Source organism: Notechis scutatus, chromosome 2 (assembly GCF_049901735.1).
Source record: "Notechis scutatus isolate UNSWTSFEM ecotype Mainland chromosome 2, rNotScu1.2, whole genome shotgun sequence".
In the NCBI taxonomy this organism is placed as follows: Eukaryota; Metazoa; Chordata; class Lepidosauria; order Squamata; family Elapidae; genus Notechis; species Notechis scutatus.
This window is the reverse complement of record NC_142010.1, coordinates 27,173,618-27,188,730: the sequence shown is the minus strand read 5'-3', so window position 1 is coordinate 27,188,730 and position 15,113 is coordinate 27,173,618. Positions and strand designations below refer to the sequence as shown.

The window sequence follows — 15,113 nt, the reverse complement described above, 5'->3', positions numbered from 1 at the left end:
GAAGGTATCATTCAGAAAGTCATACTTTTCAGGAATTTTGTTAAATATGTCTTAGAGTCCTAGGAACCAAGAAAAACTTTCTCCTTCCAAACACTTTCTCCACTTCCTCCTGCGCATTCTTACCCGGCTGCCAGCTTCTTTGTGGCGGCCATTACGGACCGCCGCTGCACCGTCCTGGGAAAAGGGGGTTCTGCCGGCCGGGGAGGGGGTCTGCAACACTCCCAAACCCCTCTCCGGATCCCCCTACCTTCAGCTGCCCCTGCAGTGGCCTAGCTCCGTATCCGTCCGGATCGGAGCCCCAAAAACGGCTAGCGCGGCAGAGATCGCACAGCTTCGTGAATCCCTACCGCTCGCGAAGCCGACAAACCGGAAGTCCCCGAAAGCAAATTAAACTTAAGTTGTGGTACATATAACATTTTTACATTTTCTTTTATGCAAGAACAATGTGCAATACCTTCACCTTTTGCTTTCATTTTGCAGCCATTAGCTAACGATATCTGCTGTGAACTCGTGGACATCTTAACAAATTTTTTCTTATCTTTCGTTATGCAGTGCGATGCTCCACTATCTAACACCCATAAATTATTATTCACAATTTCGTTGCTATACATGGCTAACTCTAAGCATTTTTCATCCTTTTGATGCCTTTTAGCATTCTGGCTGGCATTGTGGCGTTTTCCTTTCTTGCAGAATCTAGCCAAATGTCCTTTTCCTCCACAATTAAAACATTTTCTAATTGTATAGGCTGTCGTAGATTCTTTATCTTCTTGTGGTTCCCTTCTGAGTTGATCCCTTTCAAGCCTTCTCCTGGCTTCTTCAATTAATCTGCCAGTAATGTCAGTTAATGTGAGGTTATCTTTTGGCAGTACTTCCAGTGAAGTTACATAGTCGTCATAACTCTCATCTAACGAAGACAAAATTATATAAACCTGATGGAGTTCTGTGAAGATAAGTTCTTTTTCATGCAGTTCCTGAAAAATTCTCTTCATTGTGTTTATATGAGCCAACATGTCTCCATTCTTTTGAAGATGTGTTCTGAACAGTTTCCGTGTAAGATTTATATGTGCTCCTACACTGTCTCGAACATAAATCTTCTTTAAATTCTCCCAACACTTCGCAGCTGTTTCTTCTCCACGAATATGGACAAGCTGCTGGTCACAGAGTGTCAGTCCTATTATACAGAGAGCTTGCTCATTCTTCAGTTTATATTCTTGTATTTTCTGGGCATCATCCTCATCTTCCGGATCCCAAGCATCTATCTCTGGTGGGTTTTGAATTATACTCCACAAACCTTCTCTGCGTAGAAGTAGGCTGCATTTCATAGACCATGAAACATAGTTTGTTCCATCCAGTTTGGATATTAGAGACAAACTTTGTAAATTGACTTGTGCCATCTTTTTCTGGATATTAAACTATAATTAATAAAACACAGCTGTCTGTTTACAGTACTGTGTAACTACACAAACTCTCACTTTATATAAGCCTGTTATATCCTGATTAGTCTGACTGTGCAGCTGGGCCCATAACCAGTGTTAGGGATATACACCCTAGCAGAACCTGCACGGCAGTCAGGCAGGCAGGCAAATATGTGAGACAAACGTTTTTGTAGCTTACACTCAGTAAAACAGATACAGTGTGCTAGTTAAATAGTTTATTCCAGTAATAGTTTTAGCATAGTCAAAAACAGTCCATATATCATTCACTAGTTCAGTCCGTCCAGGGATTATTCAGTTGCAAAGTCCAGTGTCGAAAAAGAGGTCATTAAACTTACTAATATCAGTCCAGTAATATATCTCTTCGCAGTAGAGATATGAAGAAGTCAAACCTCTTTTCTTCCTTCAGCAACACGCAGTTATCACACCATCAATCCATCATCGTCAGCAAGCAATCCAATAAGCCAGCAATCAATCAAGTTCTCTTGCTCCCTCTTATGGCGATTTTACAGCCGCACCCAAAATTACATGCTTTGCAATTAAAGTGACACACACTTAAACTCACTATCATAGTCTATATATATTATTTTACCCAAACTACGTTAGGTAACCATGTTATTCCTAACATTCTCCCCTTTTGGGTAATATAATAATATATATATCTATTTACATCCTTAAACCATAGTTGTCACAACTTTGTTCGTTCTGGTCGGTTTAAACTCTGAAGCTCCGTGTTGACTTTGTGCTCCATTTGGCCTTGTACAGCTAATTGTCAATTTAGTCATTGGCAGCATTTCAAGGGAGATAAAGGTGGCTGCTTATCAGCCTTACCCCAAAAGAGTGCGGCAAACTTCTGTTGGATATTCATAAGCAGTTTCGGACTCATTGCGGGCTGTGAATGAATATAATTCACAGCCGTTGAAATCAACAAAAGGCTTTTGGGACTGGCGTGTGATTATAACTGTCTCAGGAAGCCTTGGTCAGAACAAAGAGACTCACTCTGTGTCTTTCTCTCCAATGCAGGGAACAATCAGACCATTTAGCAGCCCCTTCACAGGTGAGTGGCCCTTGTGGAGGCTGTATGGGAAGAGAGGGAGGAAGGGAGGTCTAACGACTAGTTAATTGTGAAAATACTTTGGAAAGCCCTCTTCTATTCGTCATGAACACTGAAGGGTAAGAATTTGGGGGAGGCAATGTGGCTGTGGGAAGGAGTCTACCTGTCCGTCCCCCCCAAACACTTATTCTGCAAGGCCAAATTATGGTACCTCTCGGGATGTGACTGCCTTGGATTTTGCAAGCTGGTACACTGCTCCCCCATCCCTTTCTGTTGGCAACTCTAAAAAGACCAGAGAAATATTTTATGAGTTGACACTCGGCTTCTTCTCAGACTGACCCTGCCTGCTTTTTCCCTCCTCTTTGCAGCACGAGTGGACAATTCCCATCACGAGGAAAGAGGAGAGAAGATGGGATCAATCTTCTGAATTAGGCTAGACTCTTAGGAGGAGCCCTTCAGGCCCATCCTGCATGGTGGAACAAGGATATATCTGGAGTCTTTTGTCACTGCTTTTATCATGGAATCAGTAACCTTTTTCTATTATGATTGAGGAATGGAGTAGAACATTATGATTATTATGATTGCAGAACACAGGAGCAGCTCAGTTGGCCTAGAGGTGGAGCTCTCGCCTCACAATCAGGAGGCTGTGAGTTTGATCTTAGGTAGAGGCTGATTTTGGAATAGACTCTCCTGCTTGAGCAGGGGGTTGGACTAGATGACCTCCAAGGTTTCTCCCAACTCTGTTATTTTATGAAAAGAAAATCTTATGTGTTTATAATCGTGGAATCAAAAGGCTTTAAATCGGGGTTTAATATAATTATTTTTAATAATTATGTTTTTTATTGCTGATAACCTTTAATGGGCTTTTCCTGATGAACATGGAGAGATGAGGTTTTAGATATAGATTTATAAAGAATGGGGTGAGGAATGGGATAAAGAGTAGCTTGCTTTTATTTTAAGAGAAATTGATAAATTGTTAATCTTTACCATACTTTATCATACATCATGGGATTGAAAGGAGAACTTTCTTTTTCTGTCTCTTTATTTTTCTTTGTATCAGTTTTAATCTATATAATATAATCTCCAATAAAATTATTATTAAAAGAGAAGCATGCATTCTGAGATTTTCTGCCACTAAAGTAGTTAATACCATATATATATTTTAATTATTGCGCAGTTAATTGACCATACATTAGATAATCCAAACTTTTGCAAATAATCAATATACTTTGTGCAGCATTCAAGAAACTGAATTTTTCTAACTGCTATTTATGGATGGTGTCAGGGAATTGCACAGCAGGTGCCCCAATGAAGTCAGAGACACATGAACTTGTGGTTTTATATAAATGAATATATTTTAAATCAATATTTATAGCAAACAAGATAGGCAAACAGGGGCATCATGAGGTAAATCACAAAGCACACAGAGCAAACAGAAGAAAAAGGCGGGAAAAAAGGGGAACTTCGCCAGGTTGTTGGATGGGCGTGGCTATGATGGGTGTGGCCTGGTCGGCCTCTGGCACCACAGGCTCCAGAGGTTTTCCTCAATCCTCCAGGAGGAAGAAAACAGCCTCCTCGTGCTCCGGAGGCTCTCTCTGGAAGCTGGAAACGGGCCCATTTCTGGTCTTTCTGAAGTTCCGAAAGGCCCGTTTTTCGCTCTCCCAGAAGCTCCGGGAACGCCCTGCACTTACCTGCATCCAAAATGGGCTGCGTGGGTATTCCTGGGAGGAGAGGGGTGGGGTGGGCAGGGCCAGCCAGGAGTGGGATTTGGAGGTTCTCCGGACTGCACAGAATCTTAAACTAGGGGTTCTCCTGAACCCCTGCGAAACCCCATCAGCCCACCCTGTTTCTCCCTCTTTCACTCTCCTTCTCTCTCTTCCTGCTCTTCTCCACTCCCCCCACCCACCCAATTCTGGCAGCAGGACAAGGTGTTCCCTCCAGATTTTATTTATTTATTTATTTATTTATTTATTTATTTATTTTTATTTTTATTTATTTATTTATTTTTATTTATTTGTTTGTTTGTTTATTTGTTTATTTGTTTATTTATTTTGTCAAGCAGTTATAAGATAACAGGTATAAGTATAACATAGTTATGAATACATGAAATAGATACATATAAGGAAAAAAAACCAGTAGGACAGGGACAGTAGGCACGTTGGTCCGCTTATGCATGCTCCCTACAGGCCTCTTAGGAAAGGGGTGAAGTCAATAGTAAACAGTCTAAGGTTAAAGTTTTTAGGGTTTGGGGAAGAAACCACAGAGTCAGGTAGAGTATTCCAGACATTGACCACTCAGTTGCTGAACTCGTATCTCCTGCAATCAAGTTTGGTGCAGTTTACCTTGAGTTTGTATCTATTGTGTGCCCTTGTGTTGTTATGGTTGAAGCTGAAGTACTCTTTGACAGGTAGGACATTGCAATATACTATACTTAGATAGGACTGAAGGCAGCGTAGCTCTAGGTTTTCCAGGTCTAGAATTTCAAGTCGGGTGGCATAAGGTATTCTGCAATGAATAGAGGAGTGGAGAACTCTTCTTGTGAAATATTTCTGGACTTTCTCAACTGTGTTTATATCAGATACGTAATGTGGGTTCCAGACTGATGAGCTGTATTCAAATATTGGTCTAGCAAATGATTTGTATGCTCTAGTTCAGTGATCCCAACCTTTTCGCGCCGGTATCCCCAACCTTTATGGGGCCCGGACCGACATCAGAGTGCTTCCGGTGATTACCGAAAGCTCCAGAGCTTTCATCAAAAAAAGTAGGACTTGTTCCACAGACCGGTCGTCCACGGACCGATTTGGGGACCCTGCTCTAGTTAGTAGTGAACCAGAGAAAAAGCTACACAGGATTAGGTTAACAACTCTTAATGCTTTTGGCTATGTAGCAATGGGCTCTAGCACTGAGATCATTAGAGATGAGTACTCCAAGATCCTTGACAGAGTTTGGATCATCAACAAGGTCTTGACTATTCAGCTTGTATTTTATTTTCTGGGTTGTTGTTTTTTTGCCAGCATCCGTCAAATCTCAGAGGAGAAGCATGACCTTAACTTGAGGCTCACCCTGCAGGTGGCCAGTTTCCAGAGACTCACCTGCAACTAAACGCAAAGGTCTTCAAACTTGGCAAGTTTAAGACTCGTGGATTTCAACTCCCAGAATTCCTGAGCTGACATGACTGGAGGAGGAATTCTGGGAGTTGAAGTCCACAAGTCTTAAAGCTCTCAAGTTTGAAGACACTGCCCCCACCTCCTGCCCTAATGGCCTCGGTTTTTTTCATTGGTAGAAATATAGACCCATAAAAGGGAGGCAGAAGGCTCCCTCTATTCCCTACAGGCAGGGATTAATTTCCACTCACGCGCAGGGGAAAGCTGACCACAGAAGAAAGATGGTCCAGGCACTGGGGGAAAAAAGCCAGTGGCTCTTACTCACATTTTACTCAGCATAGGAAATGTAAAAGCATCATCATCATCAATGCCTTCACCCAGAGCCATTTGAGGGTTTTGACTTCCACCTGATCCTCAACTGTGGGGGGCTCTTCGGGGTCTGAAAGGGATGTAGCCCCCCCCCCCTCCCCCGTGAACAGAGAGCTCTCCGAGTGCTTTCACCCTCCACAGTTCTGCCCAGTAGTGGGATTCAAAACTTTTTACTACTGGTTCTCTGAGTGTAGCTTGGTGGGTGTTGAAGTAATTCCCCGTTAGGAGAATGAGCGCATGCAGGGAGACGTATTTGAGAGGAGTGTTTGAATAATACACACAGAGCACACAGATACACTGTACAGTAAATGTAGGTTTTTACTTCCAGAAAGGTTTAAGCAAAGTCCAAAATAAGCAATCCAAAGTCATTCACAGGTAAAATCAGGCAGTTTTCATCCAGGGATAATCCAAATATCAAATTCCAGTGTCAAAAACAGTTCAGTATCAGACTTACATTAAATCCAGTAATATCAGTCAATTAGAAGAAATGGAGGAACGGCAATACTTTCCAACAGAAGGAAACAGAGATACACTTACATTCTCTTCTGAGACTCAGACTAAGACAATCCAAGTTTCTGGCTCCATCTTATGGCTGTTTGAAAAACCACATCCAATTGCAGTTTTTGCAATCTCTTAAAGACATAGTACTAAAATGTTTATCCTGGTTTATATATTTCTAACCCAAATACCTGTTAGGTGACTTATATTCCTAACAGTGGGTGTGGCTAGGTGGGCATGGCCATGTGACTGGATGGGTGTGGCTTTTTTTTTGCTTTTTTGCAGCCAGCCACCCTCCCCCCCCCCCCGCATGCCCATTTTTGGGGCATTCTGGGCCTCAGGGGAGCCTCCTTGGAGGGGGATTTTGTTCCCAGAAGGCTCCCCTGGGGCCCAGGAAGGAAAAAATGTGGCCTGGAGGGGGCACACAGCATCCCCTTCGCTCCATTTTGGGGCCTTCTGGGCCTCAGGAGAGCCTCCCGGGGGGTCGTTTTTGCTCCCAGGAAGCTCCCCTGGGCAGTGGTGGTATTGAGCTGGTTCACACCGGTTCAGGCGAACCGGTAGCAAGTTCTGGCTGGCCATGCCCCCGACCCAGTCTCCTGCTCCCCGCTGGCTCGCTTGCCCCGCCCACCCAACACTCTCTCACCCTGCCTGCCTGATGCTCACCCCTTAAGGCATTTCTTTTTCTTTTCCCTCCTGACAATCAGCTGTGCCGGGATTCCCCTATTTTGTCATACGGCTTCGCCCAGGAGGATTCCCTGAGGCACAGGAAGGCAAAAAAATGGAGGGAGGGGCACATTTTTTGCCTTCCTGAGCCCCAGGGGAGTCTTCTGGGAGCAAAAATGCGCCCCCGGGAGGCTCCCCAAGGCCCAGAAGGCCCCAAAATGGAGCGAGGTGGGGTGCCATGGGCCCCCTCCAGGCTCCATTTTTTGTCTTCCTGGACCCCAGTGGCAGTGGTGGGATTTTACTACCGGTTCTGTGGCCGTGGCTCAGTGGGCATGGCTATGTGGTCTATGTGACTGAGTGGGCATGGCTACATGGTCATGTGACTGGTGGCGGGGGGGTCAAAAGACAGAAACTCATTTTCAGGGCAGGGGCTTGGACTAGATTACCTCCAGGTACCTTCCAGCCCTGGATGGCTGTGCTGTTTCAAAGCATCCTCTGAAGCTGCGTCTAGTGCAGGGGGTCTTCAAACTTGACAGCTTTTAAGACTTGTGGGCTTCAACTCCCAGAATTCCTCCTCCAGTCATGTTAGCTCAGGAATTCTGGGAGTTGAAGTCCACAAGTCTTAAACTTGCCAAGTTCGAAGACTCTTGGTCTAGTGGCAAGGTTTATGGTCCTTCCTTCCTCTTCTTTTTCCCTCCCTCTCCCCGCTCCCTCCCTCCCTCCCTCCCTCCCTCCCTCCCTCCCTCCTCCCTCCTTCCTTCCTTCCTTCCTTGCAGCCTTCCTTCCTTCCTTCCTTTCTTTCTTTCTTAGTGGGCCTCAGGGAAGCCTCCTGGGAGCAAGAACAGGCCCTTGTTTTTCTTTGCAGCACCCTCCAGCACTCCATTTTTGGCCTAGTGGGCCTCAGGGAAACCCTGGAAAAAGCAGCATTTTGAAGCGAGGGGGGGAAATCAGCTGTGCTGCGCGATTTAGATTTGCCAGAAAGCAAGAAATCCGATGATTTCCTGCTTTCTAGCTAATCCAAATCGCACAACACAGCTGATGGTCACCCAGCCGATAGTTGGAAATACCAGCTCGGCCGAAACGGTAGCATTTTTTACTAATGGTTCAGTTGAACCGGGCCAAACCGGTAAAATACCACCACTGGTCTGGGGCCAGGTTTCCCTAACCTGACCTCTCCCCCCCTTGCCTCGGAAGCTCCCCAGTTTGGAAGAATATTCAGAAAAGCTGTCTAGCAGCCTCAAAAAAGGAAGGGTCTGAAATGGGGACAACCCCCTTCCCCAATTAGATCTGATTTGGGAGACCAATACAGCTTCTGTTCCCACTTTCATCCCCCTGATCCGTCCCAGGAAGCTGCTCCTCCAATTCAGGGTGATTTTCAAGTCCTCCCTTTGCTTTTCATTGGGTTGGTGATAGGAGTCGCTTTTGTCAGCTGAAAACACTTTCACTTCATTTTTGGAAATCACGGAATTTAGTTGTTTTGTGGTTCTTGTTGTTTCACAACAATAGCCGCCCATATCACAAGTTACTCTGAGCAACATGCAGCAAAGCTAAAAATAAGTAGTTGGTCCCTGTCCTATTGACTCTTTTTATTTTTCTTATATATATATCCATTTCATGTATGCATAACTATGTTTATACCTATTATCTTGTAAGTGATTGACAGATCAAACAAATAAATAAATATGAAAACAATGCATATTGTAATTATGATTCAAACATTTAAATGATTTTTTAGAAAGAAGATATGGTAGGCAAAGGTATCTTAATAACAATTCCACCTTAATAATTAACCAGTCCCCTGGAGTCCCCAGGCCTGATGAGGCAAACAGGTGTGGAGAGCTTCCTGTGAATTTTCAGAGTGAGATCTGAAAGCTGACATGGAAGAAAACTAACTTGAGATGATAAACATCTCCAACAGGGAGGTGGGGATTAAAAACAAGGCACCCCTTTTACCTGTGCCCCCCCCCAAAAGGGTCCCCAAATTCCCTGGCTTTAGGAAACCAAATTTATTACTTCCCAAAACTAAGGATGCGTTTGCGCAGATTAACACAGGAACTCCATTGTTCCAAATGCATGGAGAGTTTTGAAACCGTTGAAACAGCCTTTCCATCATTGTCCTGATACTCAGTCGAACAGTCCTCCAAGGTGCAGCTTGAGATGAAGCATCCTTGGTAGATGTGTGTGTTCTCCCTTCCTCTCTCCCTCTCCCCTTCCCTCTTCCTCCTCTTCCTCCTCTCCCTTCCTCCTTCTCTCACACTTGAATGACCCTACTACCCTATTATTAGAGAAAAAGAGGAAGCTTGCAAGCCTGACTCAGAGCTTCCTTTCTGGAAGAGACGGAAGAGATTCAGCCAGGGCCACATTCTCCAGTGCAAGACGGAAGATCTGCCTCTGGGGCTCCCCCACACACCACATTTGTGCTGAGGTCATCAATTCGCGGCCGTCTTGGAGGAGCTTGCAGGCAAATTACTTGCCTTTTTTTGTCCATCAGAAGGCTTCAACCACTGGCAACCAACTGGCCTACCTTAAAGGGTTCCTGGGAGAGGAATGGAAGGAGAAAATATTGCCTCTGTGGAGTTGGAACTTAACCAAGGGCTCTTAGCCTCCGGGACCGTCCTGCTTTTTTTAAAAAAAATTTTATATATTCATTTGTATTTATTTATTTTTGTCAATTGCTTACAAGATAATAGGTATAAGTAAAAACATAGTTATGAATACATGGATACATATAAGAGAAATAAAAAAAATAAAAGAAACAATAGGACAGGGACGGTAGGCACGTTGGTCCGCTTATGCACGCCCCCTACAGATCTTCTTAGGAAAGGGGTGAAGTCAATAGTAGAAAGTCTAAGGTTAAAGTTTTTGGGGTTTGGGGAAGAAACCACAGAGTCAGGTAGAGTATTCCAGACATTGACCTCTCTGTTGCTGAAGTCGTATGTCCTGCAATCAAGTTTGGTGCGATTAACCTTGAGGTTGTATCTATTGTTTGCTCTTGTGTTGTTATGGTTGAAACTGAAGTATTCATTGACAGGTAGGACATTGCAATGTATGATTTTATATACTATACTTAGATCGGACCGAAGGCAGAGTAGTTCTAGGTTTTCTAGGTCTAGAATTCAAGTCTGGTGGCATAAGGTGTTCTGCAACGAGTAGAGGAGAACTCTTCTTGTGAAATATTTCTGGACCTTCTCAACTGTGTTAATATCAGGTACGTAATGTGGGTTCCAGACTGATGAGCGGGTATTCAAGTATTGGTCTAGCAAATGTTTTGTATGCTCTAGTTATTAGTGTAATATTACCAGAGAAAAAGCTACACAGGATTAGGTTAGCAACTCTTAACACCTTTTTGGCTATGTAGTTACAGTGGGCTCTAGCACTTAGATCATTAGAGATGAGTCCTCCAAGATCCTTGACAGAGTTTGGATCATCAACAAGGTCTTGACTAGTCAGCCTGTATTTTATTTTCTGATATTTTTTTTGCCAATACGTAAGACAGAGCATTTATTTGTTGAGATTTGAAGTTGCCATTTGATTGACCATTCTGATACATAGTCAAGGTCTTTTTGGAGGGTAGTATTGTCTGTGGTGTTGAATAGCTTTACATCATCAGCGAAGAGAAGTCATTTATGTAGAGTATGAAAAGAGTTGGTCCTAGAAAATTGCCTTGGGGGACACCACTGTTGACAGGTACAGAATTTGATAGGATGCTCCCGATTTTGACCATTTGTTGTCTGTTTGATAGGAATGTTTCTATCCAGTTATGCAGGTGTCTAGAGATACCGTAAGATTTTAGTTTTAGGAGTAGTTTGTCGTGTACCACTGAATCAAAGGCTTTACAGAAGTCTATGTAGATTGCGTCTATTGCTTTGCCTCTATCGAGTTCTGTAGTCCATATGTTTTTGCAGTGTAAGAGTTGCAGATTACATGATAGTTTTTTCCTGAAACCAAATTGTTTTTTAGAGAGTAGGTTGTTTGTTTCTAAGTAGAGGATGATGGATTGGTTAATAATTGATTCCATGACTTTACAGGTGACTCAGCATAGATTGGTCTGTAATTTTCAACTAGGCTGGGGTCTCTCTTTTTGAAGATGGGGATGACCGTGGCTTGTGACCATAGTTTTGGCAAGGAGCTGGTCCTGAAAGATTTTTCAAAGATTATGCTTAGAGGTTCGGCTGTGGCAGTGGATAGCTTTTTTAAGAAGTATGCACATATTCCATCTGGTCCAATAGATAGAGATGGTTTTAGATTGCATAGTACTTTTTCAACATTGTCTTCTGTAAAATCAATATGTATTAGATCATTGTAGTTGTCTGTGGTTCAACTACGAAATACTGGGCATGATCTATTGCTGTTTACAAATACTGAGCCAAAGAATGTGTTAAAGAGGTTGGCTTTAATAGTGACGTCGTTGCAGTCTTTATCATTAGGTCCTTTCAGGGATGGGATGGACTTTTAGTTAATGGTCTTTTAGTTTGTTGTTTACAAAATTGTAGAAAGCGCGGGTGGAATTGGTGCGTAGAAGGTTTTCTTCTTGTTTAATGTGATAATTGGTGCATTCAGTTTTTATCTGGTGGCATACATTTTTGTATCGGCTTTTAAAGTTGGCAACATGACCAGATTTGTTTTTCCGCCAAAGTGATTTCTTTTTGGATTGAAGCTTCCTTATTGTTTTGGGTAATTTGTTTTTTCTGGTTTTGGGAGTTGTTAATGGTACATATAGTTTGATGACTTTTTTGACTTCAAGTAAAAATATGTTGTAATGGTCTTCTACAGTATTGCATCCAGTGAATAGAAATTGCCAACCAAGGGATGAGTGATTGTTGTTTATAAGATCATAGTTGCCTTTTTTGAAGTTATAATTGGGGATTCCATCATTGTGATGATTTTTGTGTGGATGTATGTTGAGACAAAAGTCTATCATGTTGTGGTCACTGTTGGAAAAGGGCTCTTTAATTTGTATTCCATAAATTGAATTCAAACTATTGCAGAAGATGAGATCGAGGCAGTTGTTAAGTCTAGTGTTGTTGGTTACTATTTGTTCTAGTCCCAGTTTGTTACTGCATTGTAAAAGGTTGCATGTGTGGGTTCAGTTGTTCATCCATTAAGGGTCCAGTTAATATGAGGTAAATTGAAGTCACCAAGAAAGATAAAAGCGTGTGGACAGCCCATGAATGTGATATTTAAGAACAGTTCAGGTCTCAGGAAGAGCAAGCTTCTGGGTAACTTGGATGTTTTTTAGATGTAGGGACTTTTTATAGAAGATAGCAACACCACCTCTACGGATTTCACGATCTGATTGGTAAACATGATAGTCTATTACTGTGGTAATGGAGTCAGGGAGAGATGCGTTGAGCCATGCTTCACAGACAAATATGTCGAATTTAGCCGTATTTAGTAAGAGGAGAAATTCAGATATTTTATTTACAAGGCTTCTTGCATTGAGTAGCTTGCATTTAAGGCCAGTTGTGGTTGGAATAGAGATAGTTAGGGGTGTGCGTGCCTAGTTATGAGTGATGATGGATTGGATGGGGTGGGGTTGGATGCAGAATTGTGGGTTGTGTGACCTTCTTTTGATGCAATCAGCTTGGTAGTCAATGTAGAGATCCTTTTCTCCATTGTCTAGACAGTTTTTGAGTTCTTCATGGAGTTCATGGGAGCGGATTCTTTGCAATATGGATAAGTCTGGTCTTGACCGAAGTTTTTTGTGGTTGGGATTGGTTTTTGCAATGGTGTTTATTGTATGAATGAATATGGACTCATTTTTGCATACAACTCTATAAAATCTTGGGGCCATAGAGCCGTCATTGTATTTGTACCCAGGGCCATCTCAATTTGTACCCAGGGCCATTTCAATGATGTCTTCAGGAGAGATGTTTGTTGTATTTGAGTTGCTTATGATATCGTGAACTTTGGTGATGTCGTCTGATTCGTTGGTGTCTTCAAGACCAAATAAGATGGCATTTGGACGTTCTGTTCACATTCCATGGTGTCTCTGATGAGTAAGGAGATATTATTTGTGGAATTATTTGAAGGGATAGTAATAGTTTGTGGCTGTGGTTTGGTGGTTATTTTTGGTTGTAGTTGTGATTGTAGTTGAGGTTGTGATTGTGGTTGTTGTGGGATTTGATTTTGAGCTGATAGGTACTCACTTATCTGTGCTGTATTTTTTTTTCCAAGAGAGATTAGGCTTGCTTGTATAGTTGTTTCAAAACGTGTTGTTAAGCGTTCTTCTATTGAATGAATGAGTGATTCTATGCTTTCAACTCTGTCAAGTAGGGTACTCAGTTTGTTTAGCTTAGGAGAACATGATGGACATAGATAAAAGAATGTATCTGAATTTTTAACCATATCAGCTAGGCTTTTGTTTGCGTTTAAACAGGCAGGGTGGGCTAGATTTTCGCATAGGTGGCATTTGATGTAAATTTCGCTTTCATTGATAGTTTCAAGACATTTGAAACATGTGCAGGAGTCTGGGAAGTCATTGTTAGAGATATTTTTCTTTTGTTTTGGTTTGGAGTTTTTGGCTGGCATGGTCAATGGCAATAGTACACTAAACAATTACAATAGCTAGTTAATGTGATAGGTAGACAGATACTTAATGAATGTTGGTAATTAATAAATGTTAATTGATATGTTAGAGAACAAATCAAAAGTAAGGCTACTTATTACTAAAAATCAATCAATCAACTGGTTATTCAAATCACTCTAATCAAATAATTTTGCTAAGCAACAAACAGCCTAATTTATTACAGTAATTGCTCAACACACTGGTCAATTAAATTAACTAATTCACTGATTTTACTAATCAGATATTCAGTAATTACACTATGTGCACTAAACACTCAATCATACTAATCAATAAAAACAATAAATCAATTAATCATTTGATAAAAATTATTTTAAAGAAATTGATCTGGAGATATTATCTAATCTTTGATATAGGTCTTGAGGTAGAAAGTTATAAGTTTTGAGATACTGAAAGTAATGAAGTATTATTGAGAGTCAGTAAGTAAAGTTTTTTTTATTGCTTTGCTTAGCTGTTGCTGATATCTGAGAATAGGTTCATAACCCCTAATAAACTGGCAAAAGTCCTGGGCTGGAGAAACAGCAAAGAACAGCAAAGAACAGCAGTTTCTTTGTGTCAAGCACTCTTTCCTCTTGAAAACAATCAGTGAGCAAGGGTTTACACTCTCTTTCTTGTTTTGTAGATTGAGTTTTTGAGATAGTAAAAATGCAAAGATGCTGAAGGGGGGTTGGAATCTCTGGCCCCTTCTTCAACAGAGATAAGCAAAACAATTCACAGGGAGGCAACAGGAAACTTTTTGTTTTTGTTTTCCCTTGATGAATGGGATTTCTGGCCCCCTCCTAGTTAATTTAAATACACTTTCAAAGTTGTTGCTTTTTAGAGAAAGAGGCACGTAGATAGTCTTGCACTGGCAATTCAAACAGTTTATATTTTTATTATGTAGACTCAGATTTGTACTGAGCATTCGCACCTGGCTCCAATATACTTCTGCTTCTATCACAGGAAATAAAATTGCTCCCAATCTTCACAGGAGTTCAGTTATAACAAAACTAAGTTACTGTCCTTTTAAAGAGGGAGTCCAGATTAGCAATTTGATGAAGAGGGAAAGAGGGGCGGCAGTGGGGGAAGCAGTCTGCTTCACACCCTGGCTACAAATGTCTGAAGACCCAACTCACAGCTCCCGGTGCTCTCCGCCCTGCAAGGATGGGATGAATCTCACCGTCTCACCGCCCTGCAATCGTTGAGTGCTTTTGAATAGAGCGCTTTTGAATTTAGCGCTTACCGAGGAATGAGCTCTTTTCTGGCGTGCTGTTCAATGATGGGAAGAATCGGAAATCTCCGAGTACTTTTGAATTGAGCGTTTACTGAGGAATGGTGCTCTTTTATGGCTTGCTGGCAAGTCTTGGGCGTTAGGCTTTCCACTTCGCCGGCTGGACCCGCAGGGATTTGAGGACTTGCCGACTGGC

The 15,113-nt window shown here is 42.1% G+C and overlaps 1 protein-coding gene across 2 annotated transcripts in view; it reads left to right on the top strand.

Moving 5' to 3' along the window:
* LOC113426549 (major histocompatibility complex class I-related protein 1-like) overlaps positions 1 to 15,113 on the top strand; it is a 405,199-nt gene that overhangs the window by 16,031 nt on the left and 374,055 nt on the right. The window contains exons 5-6 of one of the 2 annotated variants that reach the window (XM_026688923.2): positions 2,457 to 2,490; positions 2,856 to 3,596. The exons of the other annotated variant lie outside the window; for it this stretch is intronic. Of the exons in view, the coding sequence (XP_026544708.1) occupies positions 2,457 to 2,476 (20 nt within the window). The 3' untranslated portion in view covers positions 2,477 to 2,490; positions 2,856 to 3,596. Of the gene's footprint in view, positions 1 to 2,456; positions 2,491 to 2,855; positions 3,597 to 15,113 lie in introns of those variants that run through there. 2 annotated transcript variants of the gene reach the window in all.